A 21,226-nucleotide genomic window follows, 5' to 3' on the forward strand; every position below is an offset into this window, starting at 1 on the left:
CACCAATTTTCGCAAACTTAACTGAACAACCCTCCTGCATTCATTTGTATAAACCGCAAGGACCCCAACATTATCCCTACGGGTCCCCACTGGACATGGGCTTTCAGTCAGAAAAACACCCCTCGACCATCACCCTCTACTTCCTGCCATTCAGCCAATTCTGGATCCAATTGACCAAATTTCATTGGATCCCATGGGCTCTTACCTTTGCAATCAGTCTCCCATGTGGGACCTTATCAAAAGCTATGCTGAAGTAACTATTCTGCTGTGTTTAAATGGTTTTACTTCTGGCTATTCTTTTCATAGAATACTTTGAATTACAACACCGAAGGATGCTATCGAAATGTTCCCAGTCCCAGCTGTTCCACTTCACCTGTCCACTCCAATGCCATTAATCTGCTCTTTGCTTCTATCCATTTTGATCCATTTCAAATAAATGGATATATATTGTGTATCCTATATCAATGTCTTATTCTGTCTAAAAATGATTGCATTATTTTATTTTCAATTATGTAATAGCTCCGTAAGAATGAGGTGATAGTGGTGACTAGTCCTGCACCAGAGGGACTTGGAGAAGATTGGTTAAATGCTGACACAACCATAATCGCCTACAATTTACCAGGTAAAGGAACAGTTTCTACTGTCTGAGTGATCACAGGCTTAAATTTAAAAAAATTTATTTTATTTTATTCGAAACGTATATGAAAAATTACAACATATAAACAATTCGGGAAACAAACTTCCCATTACACAACTATACAATTTGTACTAATTTTTCCTATTTTTTGCCCTCCCGTGACGAACAACTCCTCAAACCCGGTCACGAACATCCCCCACCTTGCCTCGAAACCCTCTGCTGAACCCCTTAACTCGTATCTGATGTTCTCCAGCCGAATAAGTCGCTCAGCCAGGCCGCTATCCCCGGTGGCGTTGTTGACCGCCACTTCAATAAAATTTGTCGCCGGGCGATCAGAGGAGTGAAGGCCACAGCATCGGCCATCCTCCCCTCCATCAGCTCCGGCTTCTCCAATATCCCAAATATGGCCACCAAAGTGTCCGGTTCCACCTCCTCGTCCACTATTGCTAGCACCGCGAACACACCCGCTCAGAATCTCTCCAACATTTTGCTGCCCCAGATACGTGCGTGTGATTCACTGGTCCCCACCCACACTTCTCAAACTCGTCTGCCACCCCCTGAAAAAACCCACACATTCTTGCCAGCATCCTATGTATCCATGTGTGTTACCTTGAACTGTATCAGGCTCATCCTTGCGCAAGAGAAGGCTGCATTTACCTTTCATAGCACCTCACTCCATACCAGTTTATCTCCCATCCCTGCTCCCCATCCCACTTCTCCTTAATCTTCACCATCCGCTCACCTCCCTGTTCTTCCAGCCACCTGTATATGTCTCTGATCTTGCCCTCCCTTTCCACATCCGGAAGCAACAGTCTTCCGTGCGAAGTTCCATACCTGCAGGTACCTAAGCTCACTTCCTCACGGGAGCTCTACCCTCTCCTTCAATTCATCTATACTGGCAAACCCTTCCTCCAAATACAAATCCCTCACATTAACCCAACACAACTTCTCTCCACTTCCAAACATGCCATTTATTCTCTTCAACCCCCCTCCCCTTTGTCTATGTTCACCGCCCAATAGTAATGTAGAATGCTCGGCAATGTTAACCCTCCCTGCTGCCTCTGCCTGTGTAACAGGGTCCTCTTAACCCGTGGCACCTTCCCTGCCCATACAAAGTCCGAAATAATTGTTTCCAAAAGGAGGCCTTTGGTATAAAGATTGGGAGTGTCTGGAATATAAACAGGATCCTCGGCAGAATGTTCATCTTCACCACTTGGACCCTCCCTGCCAATGTCAAGTGCACCATGTCCCACCTCTTGAGGTCCTCCCTAGTCTCCTCCACCAGATTTGTTAAATTCAATTTGTGAAGCAACATCCATTCCCTTGCTACGTGAATCCCCAGGTATCTAATCCTGTCTCCAGCCACCTTAAATGCATCCCCCTTAAATTGGCTCGTTGACCCAACTCATTCACCGGGAAAACTTCGCTTTTCCCTACATTTAACTTGTATCCCGAGAATGCCCCAAACTTCCCCAACAGGCCCATGATCCTCTCTATGCTATCCAGTGGGGACGAAACATATAATAGTCGTCGTCGGCATAGAGTGCACCTGGTGCTCCCTTTGTCCCTCGTAATCCCTTGCACTGCCGACCCCTGAAGAACCTTTGGCAGAGGCTCTATAGTCAACACAAACAGCAGTGGCGACAGCGGGCACCTCTGCCGTGTTCCCCTGTGTAGTTCACAGTTCCGTGAATCCTTGTCATTGGTCCGCACACTCTCCCTCGGCGCCACATCTAACAGGCACACCCATGCCACAAACCTCAGCCCAAACCAAACTTTCTCGGGGCCTCAAAACAGGTATCGCCACTCCACACGGTCAAATGCTTTCTCCACGTCCATGGGCACCACTACCTCCGGTACCCGAGCTCCCGGCGGAGTCGTAATCACGTTTAACAGCCTACTTCTATTACTAGAAAGCTGCCTGCACTTTTAAGAAGCATGTTTGGTCTTCCGCAATCACCCCCCCAGGACACAACCTTCCATCCTTCCCCGCCACCAGTTTAGCCAGCACTTTCACGTCTGTATTTAACAGTGATATGGGCCTATACGAGCCACATTCCAAAGGGCCCTTTCCCCCTTTCTGGTGTTAGCGTGATCGTTGCCTGCATTATCGTCTCCGGCAGCTCCCCCTTCTCCCACCGTCTTATTAAACGCCCCCAAGAGATGTGGTGCCAGATCCGTCACAAACTTCTTATAAAATTCCACCAGGTAGCCATCGGGCCCTGGGCCCTTCCCTGACTTCATATCCCTTGTACTGTCCACTATCTCCTTCAGCCCCAGGGGCTCCTCTAGCGCCTGCCTCTACATCCCGCTGTGGAAACTCCAGTTCATCGAAGAACCGTCCCATGTCCCCCTCTTCGCGCCCCTGGGTCTGCCCTGTAAGCTTCTTATAATATTCCCTAAACACCTCATTTATCTTCCACGGTTCTGATACCACATCCCCTGCCCAAGTTCGTATCTTCAATATTTCCCTGGACACGGCCTGCCTCCGTAGCTGTGCGCTAACATTTGACTTGCCTTTTTTCCGTATTCGTACTACACCCCTCTAGCCCTACGCAGCTGCCCTACCACCTTTCCTGTTGTCAGCCTATCAAATTGCCCCTGTAATTTTTACCTCCTCACCAATCTCTGTGATTGGCACCCTCGAGTACTCCCTGTCTACCTCCGCTATCTCATTCGTTAGCCGTTAATATTCCTCCTTCCTTTTTCCTATCTGCACGAGCCTTGAATGAGATAATATCCCCTCAGACCACCACTTTTAGTGCTTCTGAAAAAGTGGCCACCGACGACTCCCTGTTTTGATTCGATTCTACATAATCTTTAATCACAGCCCGCAGTTTGTTCCAAAACTCTCTATCTGCCAACAACCCCGAATTGAGCCTCCACCCCGTCCTCTGCTCCCATCCCGATCGAAGCCGAATCCCTAGCCAATGGGGCGCATGGTCCGAGATTACTGTCCAGGTACTCCGCCCCCTCCACCCCGACCAAAATCTCCCAGCTCACCACAAAAAAGTTAGTTCTGGAATATACCCTGTACTCTTGGAAATACTGGGTTCTTGAAGCGCCAGGGGTCCACCACACCATCTTTTCCATGAACCCACCCAGCTCCTTTGCCATTCGCATCCTACCCATTGACCTGGTCCTTTGAGCCCTCGCACGTTCCATGTTATCAGCCTGACCTTCATTCTCTCTTCCGTCCACCATCCTCCCCTTTTTGGATCTAATTTCACCCTCTACATGGCCCGTCCAAGGTGGGGCCCATCCTCTGCCCCGACCAAGTTTCTTCTCCAACCTCGCCTCATTGCGTCACCCACTATTTGCAGATTCTCCCTTCTTGATCTATTTTCCTGCTCCTCCACCTTCGCTCTCAACGTCTTGCAAAGGTCTCCTAAGAGCCCCACCTCCAATGCTGTGGTCCGACATCACCCTCTTAATCTCTCGGATCTATGACCCTTGTGCCTTCAAACATTTCTCCACCCTCTCCATCGAGCCCTTCAGGGGTGCCACAGCTCCTTCAATGGCCTTGGAGCAATCGCCTTGCATTCTCCTTCCTCTGCTGGCAGAACTCTTCCTTGATAAAGGCCATCAACTGTTCCATCTGGGGCTTTGCTACTTGAACTAGCCCTTCCCCCTCCGCCATACTTCCACTTGTTGCTGAGCCACAGATCTCTTACAACTCCTTGGCCAGGTCTTTCACCATCTGCTAGGTTTGGTAACCAGCAGACATACCACACCCGTAGGGAACTTCTCTGACCTTCAGTTACACTTTTCTGACTAAGTTGCAACCAATTTCAGGTAAAAAGAACATTTTTCTACGCCTTCTAGCAGAGGCTGTCCTGTGTGCGACCTCTCGCACCATGGCTGCCACCGGAAGTCCCTGCAATTTTGAATAAGGTTGTGGGTTAAGGAATTGATTAAAAATGGCTCGATAAAGAAAGGCTTGTATTTATGTGGCATTTTACCTATCCTCAGGACTGTCCAAAGCACTTCAGATTTGTGGGTGTTCCAATGACTTGCAGCTGAATCCCTGGGTCTGTTTGTTAAAGCAGATAAGATGGTTCTTAACCCAAATAGAATACATGAGAACTGTGTTTATTATTGCTGAAAAGGTAGTGCAGATGTGATTCCAGGTATGTTGGCCGTTCTGCCCCAAAACTGGTGGATCATATGAAACAGGTTGTCCCTTTGTTTGTTCACAACTGGTTAAGGACTGACTGTACCCTCACGGCGCCGAGGTCCCAGATTCGATCCCGGCTCTGGGTCACTGTCCATGTGGAGTTTGCACATTTTGCCCCCACAACCCAAAAGATGTGCCGACTAGGTGGATTGGCCACACTAAATTGCCCCTTAATTGGAAAAAAGAATTGGATACTCTAAATTTAAAAATAAAAGTACTGACTGTACCCAACCAGCCCATGCTTGCAAAACCGAGAACATTTTGTCTAGCATTAGCTGTGAGTGCGCTGTTGGGAAGTACAAAGAACAAAAACAAAGAAAGGTACAGCAAAAAACAGGCCCTTCGGCCCTCCAAGCCTGCGCCGACCATGCTGCCCGTCTAAACTAAAATCTTCTACACTTCCGGGGTCCGTATCCCTGTACTTGCTGAACAATTCTGATTGTGCTGACAAGAATTGCCCTGACAACAAATTTATTAGTCGGGTTCTTGGTGACTCACGTACGTGTGCTGGAAGCTACATATATTCAAATGCAACGCCACGTTCTTTGCATACAGAAAGAGTATATCCTTGCATGTAACTTTTTGAACTGAACAATAGCTTGGGGTACAGCCATTCCCTGGTTCATACCCCATGGCAATGCCTTGAGCGATCAGTCCACCTGCCAGATTTGAATTTAAACAAAAGCTTGACAGTTAACTGCTTTCTGGTGCATTCCCCAAGGCAGTGCCTCTACCAATCCCAATCTGCTTGCCAACCAATCAGTGCTCTTGTCTTGCAGTAAAAATTGTTGATCGCTTTAGAATTGGTCTCGTTACAAATCTGTCCTGATGAGTGCAAGATAAAAAAGCTTTGATGATGTCTCTTTCTTAAGGAAGCCTGTACTACCAAGAACCCTGGGCGAGATTCTCCGACCCCCCGCCGGGTCGGAGAATCGCCGGGGGCTGGCGTGAATCCCGCCCCCGCCGGTTGCCGAATTGTCCGGCACCGGATATTTGGCGGGGTTGGGAATCGCGGCGCGCCGGTTGGCGGGCCGTCCCCCGCGATTCTCCGGCCCGGATGGGCCTTACCGGCGGGACAAGGCGGCGCGGGCGGGCTCTGGGGGGGGGGGGGGGGGCGCGGGGCGATCTGGCCCCGGGGGGTGCCCCCACGGTGGCCTGGCCCGCGATCGGGGCTCACCGATCCGCGGGCGGGCCTGTGCCGTGGGGGCACTCTTTCGCCTTCGCCACGGTCTCCACCATGGCGGAGGCGGAAAAGACTCCCTCCACTGCGCATGCACGGGAATGCCGTCAGCGGCCGCTGACGCTCCCGCGCATGCGCCGCCCGGAGATGTAATTTCCGCGCCAGCTGGCGGGGCACCAAAGGCCTTTTCCGCCAGCTGGCGGGGCGGAAATTCGTCCGGCGCGGGCCTAGCCCCTTAAGGTTGGGGCTCGGCCCCCAAAGATGCGGAGCATTCCGCACCTTTGGGCGACGCGATGCCCGACTGATTTGCGCCGTTTTGGGCGCCAGTTGGCGGACATCGTGCCGTTTCCGGAGAATTTCACCCCCTGTGTTGGTATTTAAGATAGAAGTGCAGGGGAAATTTGAAAAAAAACCCTCTGAATTTCATTTCTTCCCTAAAATGGTTGTAAACTGAGACAAAACAGGCAGTTTAGTGGAAAATAGCAGTTCCTTCAAGAGGCTGGTTCCCTTGAGCGCTCTTGGTTAGATTTGATTCTGGTTCATAGATCAATACAGGAAGAAGAATATTTTGAGTATGTAACTGACTGACCTGCTTTGTGCTTTGTCCCAGCAGCAGATTTTAATTTGAGTTCCAAACACCGAGATGAACCTAGGCCCTCACATGATGGAATTGGAATCCTGACAGCAGCAATGCAGATCAAGGTTGGACAAAGTTCAGATCCTTCAGTACCTGGGTCAGGGGACCTTTGCCTCCAGTTCTCCCTCTTATAAATTCAGAGACTGCAGGAAAGAGGGGATGAAGATTTTTCTTCATTGCTGTGATGCATGTACTTGCTAAACCAGTATTACTAAGTACCAGTGTCTGAAATAACTGGCTGTAGAAGAGGACACTGTTTCTATAAGATTCTTTTTCGAACTTAATTATTGACACTAAAAATAAATAAATAATCTTTATTGTCACAAGTAGGCTTACATTAATACTGCGATGAAGTTACTGTGAAAAGCACCTAGTCGACACATTCCGACGCCTGTTCGGGTACACCGAGGGAGAATTCAGAATTCTCAGCTGGTACAGGAATTGAACCCGCGCTTCTGGCCTTGTTCTGCATCACAAACCAGCTGTCTAGCCCACTGAGCTAAACCAGCCCTCCATTTGATACTAGGAGAGTATGAACTGCAATGTTTAAAGCTGCAACCTAGGTTGTTTTTGGTACAGCAACTCAGGAAGGATATATTGGCCTTGACTGGTTCACCAGAATGACTCAAGCTAAAAGGGTGAAATACAAGGGTTGCATTGACTTGGCTTGTATTCCTTTCAGTATAAAAGGTTAAGAGATGAAGTGGTTAAGATGATTAAAGGAATTGGTAGGATAAATGGAGAGAAGCAATTTCCTCTGATGGGACTGATAGTATTTTGTTAGGCAAGGGTTACGAATTCAGGGTTGATGAATAGAATTGATATAGAACATAGAACATTACAGCGCAGTACAGGCCCTTCGGCCCTCGATGTTGCGCCGACCTGTGAAACCACTCTAAAGCCCATCTACACTATAGAAATCAATCGTAACCTAATTGAATGCTGGAACAGGTTGATGGGTCTTCTGCTCCAATGAGGATTGTGTTACCTGTTCTCTTTTTCTTGAGATCCTGTCATCTTAATCCCATCAGCTGAGAAACTAAATTCAGGTGATAATGTCCCCCAAAGCATGATGTGCAGCTGAGAATGTATACTGACTTCTAATGTAACGTTAGACATACAGGCATCTTGCAGCATCAGCTTGTTTAACACCTTTTGCTCTCCAGATCAAGTCTGTTTGGAGCTGGAGTATTTATGACCAAAATAAAGTTAGAGTTCAGACAACCTTCTAACAAGAGGTTATTGATGTGATACCCTCTGCACTTTGGGATGCCTCTCTAGTTACTGGGCACCTGTTATCCCATTGTGGTCCAAGTTCTCTTTCTCTCTCTCTCCCCTTCCTCTCAATTTTCATTAACTGTCTTATTTATGGCTAACACTAGGTAAGAGGTGCTGCCATAACTTGTAGAACATAAAATAAATAGGAGTTGGGATATACCCATACGAGTCCTTGTGCCTGCTCAGCCATCTGTTGCAATCACAGCTGATCGTCTGCCTCAACTCTACTTTTCTGCCTGCTCCCCATATCCGTTGATTTCTCTGAGTGACGGAAAAAATGTGTGAGTATCAGTTGATTGGATGGCTAACGTGTGATGCAGCTGAAGCCAATGGTGCTGGTTCTTCCTTGTCTCAGCTGTGATAGTTCAGAGTTCTGCCTCCTTGCCTTGCCCCACAATGGCAGAATGGTGCCCCTTTAGCTACATATATAAACAATTGTGTGTCTCTAATGGAGAGAGATGCCTATGGTCTTTTGTCGGCTATGGCTAACATAACAGGGTTTCCTGGAACAGATGGTCACCACATGTAGACCACCTTCACTTTCCGGGCCTGAGGATAAGTGCAGAGTGGCTTAACTGATTGCTTTCCCCCCTGAGTAGGTCCACCGTAAATCAACAATGGAACAACACAGGCAATCACTTAGTTTTAAAGAGTTCTCTTCTGCAGCTGCCCATCATATTCTATTGTCTGCAATACATTAAACCCCACTTGCAGCTGTACAATGAACAAGTTGGATCATCCATCATCCCTGTGCTCTCTAATCTGCATTTTCTCCTGGTGTGGCACTGCTTCAATTCTTGTAACCTCCTCCAGCCTTAAAATCTCCTGAGATCCTTTCAATTTTAGCCTCTTGTGCCCCCTTGATTTTAAGAACTTGACTATTGGGTGCCATGCACACAGATGCCTAGAACCTAAGTTCTGGAATTTCCCCCAAAACCTCTGTGTCTTGTCACTCCTTGAATCCTGCCTGCGTGACTAGTTTTGGGTCACCTGGCCAAATATCCCTTTTGGCTCAGTGTCAAATTTGGATGATGCTCGGGTGGAGCACATTGGCAAAGCTTTACTAAATTTGAGATGCTATATTATGTATGCTATTGTTGTTGTAAAAGGCCCTCCACGAAATATTGCAAAAAGACAGACTTCATAAATGGAATGCTAAAGGCTTCAGAGACAATTACTGCAACTGAGCATAGTTCTTGTCCAGTGTTTTTATTCTGTGAACATCATTTTATTTATTGGTAATTTTGACACAGAATACAGTCGAAAGCAGCACCAGATGGCTAAAGCAGCAACAGCCCAAGAAATGGAATCTTCGGCCCCTCAAATTGAAGCCCCTCTCGCCTGTCCCCAGGTAGCCAATCAAAACTTATTTTACCTTCTGTCCCCATGGTATGGTTTAATGCAACTTTGTATTCACATCCCAGTGTTGCGGGTAGATTGGAAAATATGTTGGAAGTACTTTTCTGTATGAATGAGAACTCGCTGGTCTGAATCCTTTGCTCAAAATGTTTTCAGTGACATAGAGATATCCAGAGCGCAGACTCCCAAAGCGATTGGTGTCCTGGCCAAAGAGGTTGGCCTGCATCCATCAGAAATAGAAGCCTATGGAAGCAATAAAGCAAAGGTCAAATTAGCTCCCTTGGATAGACTGAAGGACCATCCGGATGGAAAATACGTATTGGTTGCCGGGTAAGAACATTTTATTACTTATTGGTATTAAATCTTTATTTAAACCTTTGTTAATATATAAATGATTCTCTCAGAATCCGTGTTCGTGGTACTAGACTACAGATCCTAACATTTAATACTCTCCAGAAGGACTGAACAGACTGGGACTCTTTTCATCTGGGAAAGAGAGGAGGGAAAGAGGCCCCGATGAAGGGCTTTAAAATTATAAACGGGCTCAGTAGGAAAGATATAGGTTAGGTGTTTCCATTTTGTAGGTGAGTCCTAAGCTCGGGCCCATAAATATGAGAGTGGCCAATAAAGAAATTGGAGAAAAGCTCCCACATGAAATTTGATCCCACAGGACAGATAGCACCGATATATTTAAGGGAAAGTTAGGTTAAGTATCTATTGGAGGAGGTGGCAGCCATGCGGTAGACCGCCGTGGACTTGGTGACTCCCGCGCGGAGATTTTGTTTTACTTGCCTAAAGTCCCGATTGGAGTTTTGAATTCAGTCCCGAAGTCAGACCCGAAGTCAGAGTGTAACATAGTGAAAGTGCCCACAGACTTTCCGAGAGGTTTTGCATGCATTCAACGAAAAGCAACTGCAGGGGGGGGTGCCAAGAGCCTGTGCTCCCGGCCCAATGGTCTACGGCCCAATTAGTGGACTTCTTAATCTCACAATTTCAGAAACCGAGGATGGAAACCTCCGAAGACTTGACCTGATAAAAGCAACAGTGGAGAGGGTTGAACAGCGGTTGGGGTCCCAGGGTGCTCGCCCAAAATGGCCACGATGGAAGCAGAGATTTCCCTAATTGCCGGAAGTTTTAAAACGGTATGGGATAGAGTGGTCGAGCTGGAGGACTGAGAGCAGCGGCGGAATGTCCAGGTAGTGGGACTCCTGGAGGGACTGGAAGATTCACAACCATCGGAGTACGTGGCACAAATGCTGTGGAAGCTGGTTGGGGAGTAGGTTGTTAATTGTCTCCCAGAGGTGGATCGCGCATATAGGGTGCTGCGAAGGAAACAGAAGGCAGGTGATCAACGAAGCGTGATGGTGGCGCGTCTGCATAAATTCCTGGACAAAGACAAAATCCTGAGGTGGCAGGCAAAGAAAAGCGTGTGGGAGGGGAGCGTTATCCTGATTGGGGTGCGGAACTGGCTAAACGCCATGCTGGTTTTAATAAAGTCAAGGCAGTTTTCCACAAGGAAGGTGTGATGTTTGGTATGCTGTATCCAGCTCACTTGTGGATCAACTTCCATCAAAAGGAATACTTCTTGGACACCCTGCAGGAGGCAGATAAGTTTCTTCAAGACCAAAGAATTGGGAAATTGTAAATTTGTTAAAATGTTCTTGTTCTGAGTTGTTGGGGATTGTGTTATTAGTTTGATTGCTGTGTATTTTTAATTTTTTAAAATTTATTTATTAAAGTTTTTTGACAAAACAAAACAATTTTTTCCCCTTACAAACAATAACCCCCCCCCCGGTAACAAAATAACACAAAATCGCCCTGAGCAAGATATATACACGGTAAGATGATATATTTACAGAGCTTTATACACTGGCTCTCGCCCGTTCATGCCAGTTTCCCCCACCCTCCATGTTATCCCCCGCTCGTCCGTCCCCTCAAACAACCTCCAGTGCCGGGCATGACCAAAACATATGGACATGGTTCGCCGGACTCCCTGAACACCTTCCACATCTGTCCTCTACCCCAAAGAACCTACTCAACCTCGCCCCCGTCAAGTGCGCTCTGTGAACCACCTTAAATTGTATCAGGCTGAGCCTGGCACATGAGGAGGAATTGACCCTACCCAGGGCATCAACCCACAAACCTTCCTCTATCTCCTCCCCTAACTCCTCCTCCCATTTACCCTTCAACTCTTCTGCTAGCGCTTCCCCCTCTCCTTTCATCTCTTGGTGTATTGCCGAAACCTTGCCCTCCCCGACACATACACCCGAGAACACCCTGTTTTGAATTTCCTGTGTCGGGAGCAGCGGGAATTCCCTGACCTGTTGCCCCACAAAAGCCCTCACCTGCATATATCTGAATGCATTTCCCGGGGGTAGCTCAAACTTCTCCTCCAGTGCCCCTAAGCTCGCAAATGTCCCGTCGATGAACAGGTCCCCCATTCTTATAATCCCCGCCCGGTGCCAGCCCTGGAGCCCCCCGTCCATCTTCCCCGGGACAAACCGGTGGTTACCCCTGATCGGGGACCACACAGAGGCTCCCACTGCACCCCTATGCCGTCTCCACTGGCCCCAGATCCTTAACGTTGCCGCCACCACCGGGCTCGTGGTGTACTTTGATGGCGAGAGCGGTAAAGGCGCCGTCACCAGCGCCCCCAAGCTCGTTCCTTTGCAGGACGCCATCTCCATCCTCTTTCATGCCGCCCCCTCTCCCTCCATAACCCACTTACGGATCATCGCCACGTTTTCTGCCCAGTAGTAGCTCCCCAGGTTTGGCAGCGCCAACCCTCCTCGGTCCCTACTGCGTTCCAGGAATCCTCTCCTTACTCTCGGGGTCTTATTCGCCCACACAAACCCCATAATACTCCTACCTACTCTCTTGAAAAAGCCTTGATTGCTGTGTATTCTAATACTATTACTAGGTTCCTCTGTCCATCGCTCTCCTTGGTTTTCTTCTTTTGTCTTTTGAAGTGGGACTAGTGCTCACGATCTGGGATTGAGTGGGGGGGTGGGATTATCTGCTTACTCGGGTACTTTCCTTTTTATTTATCTGTGTTCAGGTATAGGTGGTGGTGGATTCAGGGTAGTTGTGGGCTTCGCATGGGGGCCACCATGCTGGTGTGGAAACCAGTAAAAGGAAGAGATGTGGGGGACAAAATGGTGTGAGGAGGGTAGGGTTTCGTACATTTCTTTCTTTTGGTTTAACTTGGGGGTTGGGTGGGAGAAGAGAGTGGAGTATGGGCTAGCTGACTATTTGAGTTTTTTTTTAATTAAATATTTTATTGAAAATTTTTGGTCAACCAACACAGTACATTGTGCATCCTTTACACAATATTATAACAACACAAATAACAATGACCTATTTTATAAACAAAAAATGAATAAATAATAAATAACAAAAATGAAAACTAGCCCTAATTGGCAACTGCCTTGTCACAAGTAACACTCTCCAAAAATATAATTTAACAGTCCAATATATAATTATCTGTAGCAACGACCTATACATACTATACAGTATATATTAACAACCCTGAGAGTCCTTCTGGTCCCCCCCCCCCCCCCCCCCCCCCCCCCCCGATCCTGGGCTGCTGCTGCTGCCTTCTTTTTCCCATTCCGTCTATCTTTCTGCGAGGTATTCGACGAAAGGTTGCCACCGCCTGGTGAACCCTTGAGCCGACCCCCTTAGGACGAACTTAATCCGCTCTAGCTTTATAAACCCCGCCATGTCATTTATCCAGGTCTCCACCCCCGGGGGCTTGGCTTCTTTCCACATTAGCAATGTCCTGCGCCGGGCTACTAGGGACGCAAAGGCCAAAACATCGGCCTCTCTCGCCTCCTGCGCTCCCGGCTCTTGTGCAACCCCAAATATAGCCGACCCCCAGCTTGGTTCGACCCGGACTCCTACTACTTTTGAAAGCACCTTTGTCACCCCCATCCAAAACCCCTGTAGTGCCGGGCATGACCAAAACATATGGGTATGATTCGCTGGGCTTCTCGAGCACCTCGCACACCTATCCTCCACCCCCAAAAATTTACTGAGCCGTGCTCCAGTCATATGTGCCCTGTGTAATACCTTAAACTGAATCAGGCTTAGCCTGGCACACGAGGACGATGCGTTTACCCTGCTTAGGGCATCTGCCCACAGCCCCTCCTCGATCTCCTCCCCCAGCTCTTCTTCCCATTTCCCTTTTAGTTCATCTACCATAGTCTCCCCTTCGTCCCTCATTTCCCTATATATATCTGACACCTTACCATCCCCCACCCATGTCTTTGAGATCACTCTGTCCTGCACCTCTTGTGTCGGGAGCTGCGGGAATTCCCTCACCTGTTGCCTCGCAAAAGCCCTCAGTTGCATATACCTGAATGCATTCCCTTGGGGCAACCCATATTTCTCGGTCAGCGCTCCCAGACTCGCGAACTTCCCATCCACAAACAGATCTTTCAGTTGCGTTATTCCTGCTCTTTGCCACATTCCATATCCCCCATCCATTCCCCCCGGGGCAAACCTATGGTTGTTTCTTATCGGGGACCCCCCCAATGCTCTAGTCTTTCCCCTATGCCGTCTCCACTGTCCCCAAATCTTCAGTGTAGCCACCACCACCGGGCTTGTGGTGTAGTTCCTCGGTGAGAACGGCAATGGGGCTGTCACCATAGCCTGTAGGCTAGTCCCCCTACAGGACGCCCTCTCTAATCTCTTCCACGCCGCTCCCTCCTCCTCTCCCATCCACTTACCATTGAAATATTAGCGGCCCAATAATACTCACTTAGGCTCGGTAGTGCCAGCCCCCCCCTATCCCTGCTACGCTGTAAGAATCCCTTCCTCACTCTCGGGGTCTTCCCGGCCCACACAAAACCCATGATGCTCTTTTCAATCCTTTTTAAAAAAAAAAAAAGCCTTCGTAATCACCACCGGGAGGCACTGAAACACAAAGAGGAATCTCGGGAGGACCACCATCTTAACCGCCTGCACCCTCCCTGCCATTGACAGGGATACCATATCCCATCTCTTGAAATCCTCCTCCATCTGTTCCACCAACCGCGTTAAATTTAACCGATGCAATGTGCCCCAATTCTTAGCTATCTGGATCCCCAGGTAACGAAAGTCCCTTGTTACCTTCCTCAACGGTAGGTCCTCTATTTCTCTACTCTGCTCCCCTGGATGCACCACAAACAACTCACTTTTCCCCATGTTCAATTTATACCCTGAAAAATCCCCAAACTCCCCAAGTATCTGCATTATTTCTGGCATCCCCTCCGCCGGGTCCGCCACGTATAGTAGCAAATCGTCCGCATACAAAGATACCCGGTGCTCTTCTCCTCCCCTAAGTACTCCCCTCCACTTCTTGGAACCCCTCAACGCTATCGCCAGGGGCTCAATCGCCAGTGCAAACAATAATGGGGACAGAGGGCATCCCTGCCTTGTCCCTCTATGGAGCCGAAAATATGCAGATCCCCGTCCATTCGTGACCACGCTCGCCACTGGGGCCCTATACAACAGCTGCACCCATCTAACATACCCCTCTCCAAAACCAAATCTCCTCAACACCTCCCACAAATAATCCCACTCCACTCTATCAAATGCTTTCTCGGCATCCATCGCCACTACTATCTCCGTTTCTCCCTCTGGTGGGGCCATCATCATTACCCCTAACAACCTCCGTATATTAGTGTTCAGCTGTCTCCCCTTCACAAACCCAGTTTGGTCCTCGTGGACCACCCCCGGGACACATTCCTCTATTCTCATTGCCATTACCTTGGCCAGGACCTTGGCATCTACATTTAGGAGGGAAATAGGTCTATAGGACCCGCATTGTAGCGGGTCCTTTTCCTTCTTTAAGAGAAGCGATATCGTTGCTTCAGACATAGTCGGGGGCAGTTGTCCCCTTTCCTTTGCCTCATTAAAGGTCCTCGTCAGTACCGGGGCGAGCAAGTCCACATATTTTCTATAGAATTCGACTGGGAATCCATCCGGTCCCGGGGCCTTTCCCGCCTGCATGCTCCTAATTCCTTTCACCACTTCTTCTACCTCGATCTGTGCTCCCAGTCCCACCCTTTCCTGCTCTTCCACCTTGGGAAATTCCAGCCGATCCAAGAAGCCCATCATTCTCTCCCTCCCATCCGGGGGTTGAGCTTCATATAATTTTTTATAAAATGTCTTGAACACTCCATTCACTCTCTCCGCTCCCCGCTCCATCTCTCCTTCCTCATCCCTCACTCCCCCTATTTCCCTCGCTGCTCCCCTTTTCCTCAATTGGTGTGCCAGCAACCTGCTCGCCTTCTCCCCATATTCGTACTGTACACCCTGTGCCTTCCTCCATTGTGCCTCTGCAGTGCCTGTAGTCAGCAAGTCAAATTCTACATGTAGCCTTTGCCTTTCCCTGTACAGTCCCTCCTCCGGTGCTTCCGCATATTGTCTGTCCACCCTCAAAAGTTCTTGCAGCAACCGCTCCCGTTCCTTACTCTCCTGCTTCCCTTTATGTGCCCTTATTGATATCAGCTCCCCTCTAACCACCGCCTTCAACGCCTCCCAGACCACTCCCACCTGGACCTCCCCATTATCATTGAGTTCCAAGTACTTTTCAATGCACCCCCTCACCCTTAGACACACCCCCTCATCTGCCATTAGTCCCATGTCCATTCTCCAGGGTGGGCGCCCTCCTGTTTCCTCCCCTATCTCCAAGTCCACCCAGTGTGGAGCGTGATCCGAAATGGCTATAGCCGTATACTCCGTTCCCCTCACCTTCGGGATCAATGCCCTACCCAGCACAAAAAAGTCTATTCGCGAGTAGACTTTATGGACATAGGAGAAAAACGAGAACTCCTTACTCCTAGGTCTGCTAAATCTCCACAGGTCTACACCTCCCATCTGCTCCATAAAATCTTTAAGTACCTTGGCTGCTGCCGGCCTCCTTCCAGTCCTGGCATCATCCCAGTTCGGGGCATATACGTTTACCAAAACCACCGTCTCCCCCTGTAGTTTGCCACTCACCATCACGTATCTGCCCCCCGTTATCCGCCACTATAGTCTTTGCCTCGAACATTACCCGCTTCCCCACTAATATAGCCACCCCCCTGTTTTTCGCATCTAGCCCCGAATGGAACACCTGCCCCACCCATCCTTTGCGTAGCCTAACCTGGTCTATCAGTTTCAGGTGCGTTTCCTGTAACATAACCACATCTGCCTTAAGTTTCTTAAGGTGTGCGAGTACCCGTGCCCTCTTTATCGGCCCGTTCAGCCCTCTCACGTTCCACGTGATCAGCCGAGTTGGGGGGCTTCCTACCCCTCCCTTGTCGATTAGCCATCACCTTTTTCCAGCTCCTCACCCGGTTCCCACGCAGCTGTATCTCCCCCAGGCGGTGCCCCCCCGCCCGTCCTCTCCCATACCAGCTCCCCCCTATCCCCAGCAGCAGCAACCCAGTAATCCCCCCCCCCCCCCGCTATATCCCCCGCTAGTGTAATTACTCCCCCCATGTTGCTCCCAGAAGTCAGCAAACTCTGGCTGACCTCGGCTTCCCCCCGTGACCTCGGCTCGCACCGTGCGACGCCCCCTCCTTCCTGCTTCTCTATTCCCGCCATGATTATCATAGCGCGGGAACCAAGCCCGCGCTTCTCCCTTGGCCCCGCCCCCAATGGCCAACGCCCCATCTCCTCCACCTTCCCTCCTCCCCACCTGTGGGAGAGAGAAAAGTTACCGCATCGCAGGATTAGTACATAAAACCCCTCTTTGCCCCCCACATTCGCCCCACCACTTTGTTCGAACGTTCTTTTTAATAACCCGCTCATTCCAGTTTTTCTTCCACAATAAAAGTCCACGCTTCATCCGCCGTCTCAAAGTAGTGGTGCCTCTCTCGATATGTGACCCACAGTCTTGCCGGTTGCAGCATTCCAAATTTTATCTTCTTTTTATGAAGCACCGCCTTGGCCCGATTAAAGCTCGCCCTCCTTCTCGCCACCTCCGCACTCCAGTCTTGATAAACGCGGATCACCGCGTTCTCCCATTTACTACTCCGAGTTTTCATCGCCCATAGATTATCATAGAATTTACAGTGCAGAGGGAGGCCATTCGGCCCATCGAGTCTGCACCGGCTCTTGGAAAGAGCACCCTACCCAAGGTCAACACCGCCACCTTATCCCCATAACCCAGTAACCCCACCCAACACTAAGGGCAATTTTGGACACTAAGGGCAATTTATCATGGCCAATCCACCTAACCTGCACATCTTTGGACTGTGGGAGGAAACCGGAGCACCCGGAGGAAACCCACGCACACACGGGGAGGATGTGCAGACTCCGCACAGACAGTGACCCAAGCCGGAATTGAACCTGGGACCCTGGAGCTGTGAAGCAATTGTGCTATCCACAAGGCTACCGTGCTGCCCTAAGGACCATTTCTCTATCCTTAAAACGGAGGAATCTCACCACTATGGCTCTGGGAATTTCTCCTTCTCTCGGTCCTCGCGCCATCACTCGGTATGCTCCCTCCACCTCCAACGGACCTGCCGGGGCCTCCGCTCCCATTAGCGAGTGCAGCATCGTGCTCACATATGCCCCGACGTCCGCTCCCTCCACACCTTCAGGAAGACCAAGAATCCTCAGGTTGTTCCTCCTTGCATTGTTTTCCAGTGCCTCCAACCTTTCCACACATCGTTTCTGATGTGCCTCCTGCGTCTCCGTCTTCACCACCAGGCCCTGTATATCGTCCTCATTCTCGGCTGCCTTTGCCTTCACGACCCGAAGCTCCCGCTCCTGGGTCTTTTGTTCCTCCTTTAGCCCTTCGATCGCCTGTAGTATCGGGGTCAACAGCTCTTTCTTCATTTCCTTTTTGATCTCTTCCACACAGCATTTCAAGAACTCTTGTTGTTCAGGGCCCCATGTTAAACTGCCACCTTCCGACGCCATCTTGGTTTTTGCTTGCCTTCCTTGCCGCTGTTCTAAAGGATCCACTGCAATCTGGCCACTTCCCTCTCCTTTTTCCATCCGTATCCAGGGGGGATTCCCTTCTGGTTTACCGCACAGTGTTTTTAGCCGTCAAAATTGCCGTTGGGGCTCCTATCAAGAGCCCAAAAGTCCGTTTCACAGGGAGCTGCCGAAATGTGCGACTCAGCTGGTCATCGCCGCACCCGGAAGCCGACTATTTGAGTTTTATTAAGGTACTGCGATCTGGGAGTCGATGGCAGTGGAAACCTGGCGGTGGCGTCATAGGTGCGGCTTGAGGACCTGAGAGGGTTTTGGCTCAAAGAAAAACATGGCTGATTGTCGAGGCGGGGCAGGTGCTCCCTCACTCGATTGTTAACTGGGAATGTTCGAGGCCTGAATGGCCCTTTTAAAGGGTCGCGCATATTTGCTCATCTGAAGAGCCTGGGGTGGACTTGATTTTTCTCCAGGAGACTCATTTGAAGGTGGCAGAGCAGACAAGACTGAGAAGGAGATGGCTTGGTTAGGTGTATCACTCTGGCCTGGATATGAAGGCGAGAATGGTGGCCATAGCAAAAAGTAGGAGGGTGTCTTTTTCAATGAAGAGGTTCATTGCTGATCCGAGTGGTAGATATGTGTTGGTAAGTGGGCGGCTGGAGGGCTCCCCAATGGTACTGTGCAATATAAGTGGCCCAAATTGGGATGATGTGGACTTTGAGGCAGGTTCTGTCCCTGATCCCAGACCTATATTCGAGCAGACTCATCCTGGGGGAGATTTTAATAGTCTTGGACCCAGAGTTAGACCCATCACGCCCTAGGTCTGGGAGGACCTCCGCGGTGGGTGGGGAGTTGTCGATGCAGCTCATATTTGGGGGGGGGGGGGGGGATCTGTGGTGCTTTGGGAGGCCTAAGGCGTGGGAGGTATCCTTTCTTTCACATGTTCACAAGTGTTATTCCCGAATAGATTTTTTTCGTTTCAGACAAGTCGCTGATTCCTGTAGTTGCGGGGACAGAGTACTCCGTGATCGTGGTGTCTGACCACGCCCCTCATTGGGTAGGCCTGCCTTGGGAGAAACCGCCCACTTGTCGACCCCAGTGGAGATTAGTCGTTGGTCTCCTTGCGGACAAGGGATTATGTGAGAGATTTGAAGATGTCATTCGTAATAATGTAGGTCAAAACGACATCGGTGTGGTCTCCGCCAGGGTGTTATGGGATGCATTGAAGGCTGTGGTTTAGGGGAGAACTTATTTTGATCTGGGCACATAGGGTAAGGGTGGAGTGAGAAGAGCAATCGAGATTGGTGGAGGCGATCTTAGCAGTTGACCGCAGATTACTGGAATCACAGGATGAAGTACTGTTAAGGGAGCGCAGAGGCTTCAGATTGAGTTTAATTTGGTCACCACAGAGCAGGCGGTGAGACAGCTGCGCAGAGCCAGGGGATTCTTGTACGACTATGGGGAGAATTCAGGTAGGATACTTGCCCATTAACTACGGAAGCAATTGGCTACTAGCGTTATAGGTAGACTATGGGGCAAGGAGGGAGAGGTGGTCATGGACCCGACGGGGATTAATAAAATCTTTGTGTCCTTCTATCGAAGGCTATACCAATTGGAACGGGCCACTAGGGGACGAACTGAGAAGTAGACTCCTAGATGGGTTGGAGTTTCCAATGGTAGGTCAGGCTAGGGTGCAAGGATTGGGGGCTCCGGTAGGTCTGCAGGATTTGCTGGAATGTGTGAATTTGATGCAGTCAGGGAAGGTCCTGGGACCGGATGGATTTCCAGCCAAATTTTATAAATGTTTTGGTACGCTGCAGGGTTCATTGTGCATCCGTACCATCAATACCATCAATGAGGCGCTGGAGAGGGGCTCCCTCCTCCGCTGTCGCAGACTTCCATCTCCTTTTTCCAAAAAAAGGGGGTGATATTACTGTCCAATTTCCCTCTTGAATGTTGATGCAAAGCTCCTGGCCATGATCTTGGCCCACCCGTATTGAGGGATGTGTGCCAGAAATGGTTGGAGAGGATCAAACTGGCTTGAGCGTTGGCATCTAATGTTTGGAGGTTGCTTGATGTAATTTTTTATTTTTTTAAATTTAGAGTACCCAATTATTTTTTCCAATTAAGGGACAATTTAGTGTGGCCAATCCACCTAACGTGCACATCTTTGGGTTGTGGGGGTGAAACCCATGCAAACACGGGGAGAACGTGCAAACTCCACAGGGACTGTGACCCAGGGCCGGGATTCGAACCCGGGTCCTCAGTGCCGTAGGCAGCAATGCTAACCACTGCGCCACCGTGCCGCCTCGCTTGATGTAATCTTGATGCCCGCTGGAGGAAATGAGTTGGAGCTTGTGCTGTCAATGGATGCTGAGAAGGCATTTGGCTGGGTGGAATGGGTGTACCTATTTGATGTTTTGGGCTCGGTCAGGGATTTGTGGACTGGGTTAAACTGTTGTATACATCCGCAAAAGCAAGTAAAGTACTTTACTCTGCAGTGTGGGACGAGATAGGGGTGCCCACTCTCTCCTTTGCTATTTGCCCTTGAGATCGAACCTTTGACAATGGCTCTTCGGAGTCTGGAGAGTGCAGGTCTGGAGAGTTGCCTAGCTAGAAAGAGCTTTCTCTTTTGGGGATTCAAGTGGTGCGGGATTGGGCCCAGCTTCACAAACTCAATCTGACATGCTTAGTAGAGGGAGGAAAGAGGAGTTTAAAAGGTGGGACAGTCTGCTTCTGTCTTTGTCCGGAAGAGTCCAGACTATTGAGATAGTGATCCTGCCGAGGTTCCTTTTCACTTTTCAGAATCTTCCAATCTTTCTCCTTTTTCAGAAAGATTAATAGACTTGTATTGTGCTTTGAGTGGCGAGGAGGGTTCCCCGTTTTAAAGAGTTTGTCTGAAGAGGAGTAGACGAGGGGGTGGACTGGCCCTTACCAATTTTCAGTGTTACTACTGGTTTGCTAATATTGTTATGGTCCGTAGATGGTTGTTGGACCAGGGGTCGGTATGGTGTGGAGTGGAGGAGGCCTCGAGTAGGGGGACTTCCT

General features: G+C 49.5%; 1 protein-coding gene across 1 annotated transcript in view; it reads left to right on the forward strand.

The window, feature by feature from the left end:
- mthfd1l (methylenetetrahydrofolate dehydrogenase (NADP+ dependent) 1 like) overlaps window positions 1–21,226 on the forward strand; it is a 316,218-nt gene that overhangs the window by 63,162 nt on the left and 231,830 nt on the right. The window contains exons 8-11 of the mRNA XM_072504179.1: window positions 520–622; window positions 6,605–6,696; window positions 9,163–9,260; window positions 9,425–9,598. Coding sequence (XP_072360280.1) covers window positions 520–622; window positions 6,605–6,696; window positions 9,163–9,260; window positions 9,425–9,598 — 467 coding nt within the window. The remainder of the gene's footprint in view (window positions 1–519; window positions 623–6,604; window positions 6,697–9,162; window positions 9,261–9,424; window positions 9,599–21,226) is intronic.

This window comes from Scyliorhinus torazame, chromosome 1 (assembly GCF_047496885.1).
Source record: "Scyliorhinus torazame isolate Kashiwa2021f chromosome 1, sScyTor2.1, whole genome shotgun sequence".
Classification (NCBI taxonomy): Eukaryota; Metazoa; Chordata; class Chondrichthyes; order Carcharhiniformes; family Scyliorhinidae; genus Scyliorhinus; species Scyliorhinus torazame.